At 46.3% G+C, this 7217-nt stretch overlaps 1 protein-coding gene across 1 annotated transcript in view; it reads right to left on the bottom strand.

Moving 5' to 3' along the window:
• The window catches only part of IL12A (interleukin 12A), a 7392-nt gene continuing 175 nt past the window's right edge, over positions 1-7217 (bottom strand). Inside the window, 6 exon segments of the mRNA XM_014537974.1 lie at positions 1-530; positions 2584-2727; positions 2833-2874; positions 3338-3451; positions 6178-6326; positions 6519-6525. Of these exon segments, the coding sequence (XP_014393460.1) occupies positions 375-530; positions 2584-2727; positions 2833-2874; positions 3338-3451; positions 6178-6326; positions 6519-6525 (612 nt within the window). The 3' untranslated portion in view covers positions 1-374.

Genomic DNA, 7217 nt, shown 5'->3' with positions numbered 1-7217 from the left:
GAACACACCCTTATATAAATAAATATTTTAAAATAAATTATGCTTGAGTGTTTCAACAAACACTTTGATATAGAAATAGCTTATAAATTCCTGTTTTTCTAAAAATCACACACAGCGAAGAAAACTTCCCCCTTTAGCAATTTGCTTATGAAAACTTTAAAAACAACTTATCCCTAGTAAATGTGGAATATACGCGAGGAAAGGACCCATTTAAATAAAGTAGTTACATGTTCAACTTTTGGGTGGTTGACTAATGTAAACAACAAGAAAATTACTAGCTTAAGTAGGACCGGGTCAAGCCACCACCTCCCGCACAGCCTATAAAAATCGCTTTGGTTCAAATGACTTTAAGGTTGGGCGAGACCTGAGCCTTTTTAGGAAGAATTCAGATAGCTCATCATCCTGTTGATAGTCACTGCGCGGACTCTGAAAGCGTGAAGGAGGATGCAGAGCTTGACTTTCGTCTTGTAAAGATCCAGTTCTTCCAGGGCGGGTTTCTGTGGCACAGCCGCACTGTTGAAATTCAGGGCCTAGGAGGACAGATAATGAGCATGGCATACATGGTATTCCAAAATTGAAGCATTCACCCATAAACATCAGAGCCTGCAACCCACCCCCTCATTACATCTCCTAACCCCAATCCACTCTCCCAGCCAGATGGCCAGGCAGAACCTGAAAGAAGAAATTCTCATGATCCAAGCACATGTATCTTCATTGAGCTTGGAAGAGACCCTGAAAGCGGTTTCAAATGCCATCAGTATTTTTAAAAATATATTTTTCTTGACTTCAGAGAGGAAGGGGGAGGGAGAGAGAGATAGAAACAGCAATGATGAGAGAGAATCATTGATTGGCTGTTTCCTGCACACCACCTACTGGGGATCGAGTCCACAACCCGGGCATGTGCTTTTGGGAGCCTTCAGCCCGCAGGCCAACGCTCTATTCACTGAGCCAAACCAGCTAGGGCTGAAGTCTTTTTTAGAACAGGGAGGTGATGGATTGCTATTGATCAAAACTCTCTATCGGTACCAAGGTGTTTACTGCAGAAACTCATTTGTGTCAGATAAATAAACCTGGCAATGGACTTCCCAGGTTTAACCCTTTGATTTGATGACTCAAAGCAAGACCTTATGTTTGCACAATGATCGGTAATCTCACTTATTCTCACAAAAAGCCTAAAAGAAAGGTAGGGTGGGTTAAGTCCTCCCATTTTACATAAGGAGAAACTGAGGCACAGAGGTACCAATGGCTTTGTCATAGTTGTCTGATTACTGGTAGAAATGACTCCAGTGCCTCCTCTTTGTCCTGAACATGAAATTATTATCTATAATTCTGTAGATGGTAAGATTCTTTGATGCTATATGATGTTCAGTGCCTATCAAACAAGTAATTTGGTGAAAGAAAGAAAGAAAGATTCCTTTTCAGACAATGATTTCTGATACCGTATTTTTATCCCATGCCTGGTCACCAAAGCATTGACCTTGCTGTTTCTTATGTGAATACTAGAGGCCTGGTGCATGAGATTTGTGCAGTCGGGGGGTCAGGGGTGGAGGGTGGGGTCTCTCAGCCCGGCCTGCCACCTGTCGCAGTCCAGGTACCCTTGGGGGATGTCCGACTGATGGCTCAGGCCCCCTCCCTCTGGGGAGTGGGCCCAAGCCTCCTTAGTGCTGCTGCAGAGGCTGGAGAGGCTACCAACACCGCTGCTGCGCTTGCCAGCCGTGAACCCTGTGGGAGTGCACTGACCACCAGGGGGAAGCTCCTGTGTTCAGTGGCTGCCCCCTGGTGGTCAGTGCATGTCACAGCGACCAGTCGTTCTACCGTTTGGTCGATTTGCATATTACCCTTTTATTATATAGGATTCCTATGTTTTGTATTAGCATTGTGTGCTATGATGACTTAGGAGCTATAAACCAAGTTCTTGTCTCTGAGTAACACTGTGGCTCTCTCCAGGTGACAGGCCATTCTTTTATTTCATTCACACTTTGGTTCAGAATGGGTCAGACCCAGGCACTAGCTCTGCTTGTTTTCTCTGGTTAAATTTGCAGATGTGTAGGCAGGCCCTCACATGCACATCCTGGAGCCTTTAGAGGTGAGCAAGAAGTGCAGTGCAATCCCTCTGGTGGGGGCTTAAGTCCTGGATCTGCCATTTGGAAGCTGTCTGACCTGGGACAAGTGGCTAACTGTCTAAGCTTCCGTTTCCTCCTTTGTACAGAACCCATGTGGTTGCTGTGGGGACGACATTAAGAAAATGTGTGAAAACATTTGCAGAGAGCCCGGTGCACACCACTTGGTCAACAATTGGGTGGCTGCTTTCCTAAATGTGCCTGCTCGTGTCTGCTCTTTCTCTAGAGCAGCTGTCGCCAACCTTTTGGACCTCATGGACCACCAGTGGTCTGCAGGCCATCAGTTGGTGACCGCTGCTCTAGAGGACACCCTCAAGGCTATAACTCCGTAGGGGCTTTAGGAGGGGGCATTTCAGGCCTCTTCCAGTCCAGGAAGGGCTGTCTGTGTACGTCTTCATCTGGGACTCTGATGGGCTGTCTAGGCATGAACAAGGTGCTCTCACTGATTGGATGAAGGCCTTACCTGCATCAGCTCATCAATAGCTGCCAACATGTTTTGATTCAGAATGATCTGCCTCTTAGGATCCATCAAAAGCTTTGCATTTATGGCCTTGAACTCCACCTGGTACATCTTCAAGTCCTCATAGATACTACTGAGGCACAGGGTCTGGGTGATATGACAACATGGGGAAGAAACCATTGAGATGAGCTAGAAGTGTTTTCCTCCCCCTCCCCTGCCCATCGTATTTGAGGAAAAAGTTCCGTGTCTCACCGTCATAAAAGAGGCCGTTCTGGAAGCCAGGCAACTCCCATTCTAGAAGAAAAAATAATCAGACATCAATCAATGATATAAATTCATAAAATGAGTTGAAACCTTTAGTTTTCTGACTTATAGTTACGAAAGCAATCTCTCTGGAAACCAGGCAATTCTCATAGAGGGGAAAAAAATCACACATCAAAGATATTAATTCTTAATATAAAATTTTCTGACCTTTCCTCTCAAATATATGTGGTTTTTTTATTGTGGTTAAAAATAACTAACAAAAGGTACCATCTTAACTATTTTTAAGTGTCCAGTTCAGTGGTGTTAAATATATTCACATTGTGAAAAACCATATCTGTTTTTATAAATTTTTTCTCAAATCTAACTTTGAAGGGGGATCTCTTAAAGTTTCAGGATGGTAGAGACCAGAAACATGCACATTTTTGTAAGAAGATGAAGTTTGATACACAGCTTTTAATTGCATGATGTGCTTTGGGAGGAATGTTGTCCATACCGTGATTAATTCCAGTGGTAGGCAGGCTTCTACGGTGCTGGTTTTATCTTTTGTGATATCTTCATGATCAATCTCTTCAGAAGTGCAGGAGTAAAATTCTAATGTTTGTCTGGCCTGTAAAAGTCATAAGGAGAAACCCAGTTTATAATATTAATACAGTACCTGGCTCCCCATACCCTGGGGTGCCAGCAAAACACCTATTATTCCTTTGACCTGTAAGAAATTCAGGGTCTTCAGAAGACAAAAGGAAACAGGTCATTTACACTCTCTCTCCCTCTGCTTTTCGGAAGTGTTTCCCTGGATGACATGCTTTTCCATTGTGTAAACACCATAAATCATTTCAACGGGCTGTGCTAATCAGAATCTCCGCCATGCTGTGACACTTGCTCCTGGTGAAGGCGTTTTTTGCTTCTGCCAAAGCGCCTGTGTTTTATGAATATCTTGTTCAATTATAACTTCTAAAGGGGAACTGTTAAGGTCACAACGTGATGGATATAACAAACATGCAACCCTAAAGACAAATTGAGATTTAATTTGTGGTGTGCACGTACACACACATACATACATACATACACACACATCATCCTACAAGCACCTTGGAAAGCATTGTTGAATATAATAATGAAATTTATCTTAAGAAGTTGGTGACTTTTTGATTGAAGATCAAGATCATTTCCCCACTCCACAAGCCTGGTGTGTGCCAGGCACTGAGCTAGGCACTACGGAACATGACAGAGAGGAGGCCTATGTTCTGTCCCCAGGATTCCAAGTTTATCCAAGAGGACAGGCAAGTGCCCACATGACTGGGAGACAGGTCAGCAGGAGAGAAGAGCTGAGAAGGCTATGAAGGCTCTGAGGAGGAGGTGGAAAGGGAAGCAAAGATTTCGCCAGAGATGGCACATTTGCAATAGGAAGGTTAGAATGTTGGCCGGCAGAGGAGGGGGAATTTCAGGCAGAGGGAACTACATGAGCCATGAATCAAAGCTTGAGAGTGCAGAACATGTTTGGGAACAGACAGTAAAATCCCCATCTGCGCTAGGCAGAATAATGCCCCCGACACACACCACCCAACAGATCCACCTCCCAACCCCTGGAACCTGAGAATATGTTGTTACATGGCAAAGGGGAATTAAGGTTGCAGATGAAATTAAGGTTGCTAATCAGCTGGCCTTACGATAGAGAGGTTATCTTGGAGTATCTGGGTGGCCCGATGATAAGTGGAAGAGGGAGGCAGAAAAGTCAAGGTCAGAGTGATGCAGCATGAGAAAGACTCAACTGGCCATTGCTGGCTTTGAAGATAGAAGGGGGACACATACCCAGGGACCTCAGCAGCCTCTAGAAACTGGAAAAGGCAAGAAAAAATAATCTCCCTCGTCTCCAGGAAGGGTTACAGCATGGCTGACACTTTGATGTTAGCCCAGCGAGACCCGTTTTGGATTTCTGACCTCCAGGGCTGTCAGATAATACATGTGTGTTGGTTAAAGCCACCAAGTTCATGGCGATTTGTTCCAGTAGCCAAAGAAAATGAACACACTCCTCCTGGAGATGCTCACACAGACCCGGGCAGCCACTGGCCTGAGCGGGTTGTCAAAAGTTAGGTTTGGAAACGTGGGCCCACTGTTACAGTTCTTCGGATCTTTTCAAGAGGAGTTGGAAATTTGGTTTCTTTTATGAAAAGACCACTTTTTTTTTTCAATAGCATCAAACTAAATAAATCTAAATAAAATCTGAAAGACATGGGCCAAACTCTATGAATCTGTGTGCTGGATACGGCCTGTGGATGGCAGGCACTGGCCACCTGTTCTTGGCAAATGTGACACAGGAGTGATGTAAAAAACATCAGACCGAGTTCTGCAACCCCTTGACCTTTAGTGCGACGTCTGGGAAAGAGCCAGCCTTCTCATAGAAAGCTTCTGTTTAAATTGGAGCGCCTACGCTTTATCCATATTGAACCGTTCTCCAGGAGCCACGGCACTTGTCTCGGCAGTGCTCCTCCGGTGAGCCGCCTTTTTAATTAAGATTGATTGAGCCGTACAGAGCAGTTGGCAGCGCATCATGAAAGATAAGGGGGAAAAGAGTTCTTTCAGAAGCCCTCGTGGCATTGAGCTTATTTTAAGATACTCGTAAAACAACAAGCTAAAAATATTCAAGAAAGATTTACTAGAGAGCAGGACGGCAAAAGGATGTCTTTGAAAACATCCGTCTTCGGCCGTCGCAGGAAAAGCAATAGCTCCTGGAGCACTTTTAAAAGAAAAAAAAAATTTTTTTTTTTTTTTGGCATTAACATAGGAAACCTAAAAAATGAATGAAGCTGTAAACAAAATGAGATAATTCTCTCCCTAGAAAAGGAAGGCTGGGCATGCACCGTCGCAGCTCTCTGAAACGCGTTGCTCTGACAACGAACCGAGTCACCAGACTGAGAAGCTGGCGGGCAGCGTGAGGGGCAAGTCTAATGCATCTCTGTAGCCCCCGGAGCATGGAGGCTGCACCTAATAACGGTTTGCTGGATTGATAAGTGTGTCAGAGAAACAGTGTGGGCCCGGCACAATTCATTCCACCTCTGTTGGCAGGCTACAGGGAACACGGTAAATATCCACTTTCCTCTGTGTAGACACAGCCCAAAGGGGTGCCATTCTAATTTATTACCACTCCTGCTTTCTCTGGAGACACAATTTCATTGAGACTCTTTAGCTAATAGTCGGGCCATTTGTAAAGGCCCCTCTTCCTCTCTTGACAGCCCCTGACAAACGCCCACCATTTCCCTGCAGGTGACCTGGGTTTGGAGAGGCCCCTGCCCTAGAGAGGCTGCAGAGTGGGAGCAAGGACGTGGAAGAGCTCACCTTGTGAAGCGTGCTGCTGACGGCCTTCAGCAGGTTCCGGGAGTGGCCGAGGCACGAGAACATGCCAGGGCCTGCCGTGGCTGTGGTGGGGAGGTTCCTGGCCAAACTGAGGTGGTGCAGGAGGACCAGAGAAACTGCCAGGAGAAGGCCTGGAAGGGAACGGGGTGGCAGCTGAGGGTGTCTCCCTGACTTGGCCTGCCTCTCCCTTCCACCGGTGCTGGTTGTCTCCACCCATCTACCTCTGTTGGACGCCAACCTCCTCCCACCCTGGAATCTTCCTGAAACATCTGAGAGATGCATCAAGTCCCTGGAAGGCAGTGCTCGATTCTAAGTTGAGAAACCAACTTTCTGCAAGGAACCCCAATGAGCTCAGACAAGGGTATTGACTCAAACCTCAACCAGAAAACGTCTCCACTTCACTAGTGGGAAACTGAGGCCAGGTGGTCAAGTGACTGGCCCAGACTCACGCTCTTAGAGCTGTAACTAAGGGATCCTGGGCAAGAAACCGGCCCGTGTGGCTCAGTGGTTGAGCATTGACCTATGAACTAGGAGATCAGGGTTCCATTCCCGGTTGGGCACATGCCCGGGTTGTGAGCTGGATCCCCAGTCGGGGGAGTGCAGGAGGCAGCCGATCAATGATTCTGTCTCATCATTGATGTTTCTATCGCTCTCCCTCTCCCTTTCTCTCTGAAATCAATAAAAATATGTAAAAAGAAAGAAAGAAAGAAAGAAAGAAAGAAAGAAAGAAAGAAAGAAAGAAAGAAAGAAAGAAAGAAGCCACCTCTTGGGGCCTCCGTTTGTCACTTGAGAAGTGGGCATAACAATACTTAGCTCAAGGGGCTGTTTCAAGACCAAAAGAGCCGATGTCCCTTTCAGCGCTTGGAAAGCAAGCAATTAGGTCTCCCGCCCCTCTCCCTTCGTTCTCCTTTAACTAGGAACGGCTGATTGTTTGCAGCCTCCCGGTGAGGTGAACGGTACCAAGGTTCTGCCTCCTCTTGCCGGGCGCCGCCCTCCCCACCCGAGCCCGTGTCCCGGCCGCC

This window comes from Myotis brandtii, unplaced genomic scaffold (assembly GCF_000412655.1).
Source record: "Myotis brandtii unplaced genomic scaffold, ASM41265v1 scaffold186, whole genome shotgun sequence".
In the NCBI taxonomy this organism is placed as follows: Eukaryota; Metazoa; Chordata; class Mammalia; order Chiroptera; family Vespertilionidae; genus Myotis; species Myotis brandtii.
This window is presented reverse-complemented; position numbering and strand designations above follow the sequence as displayed.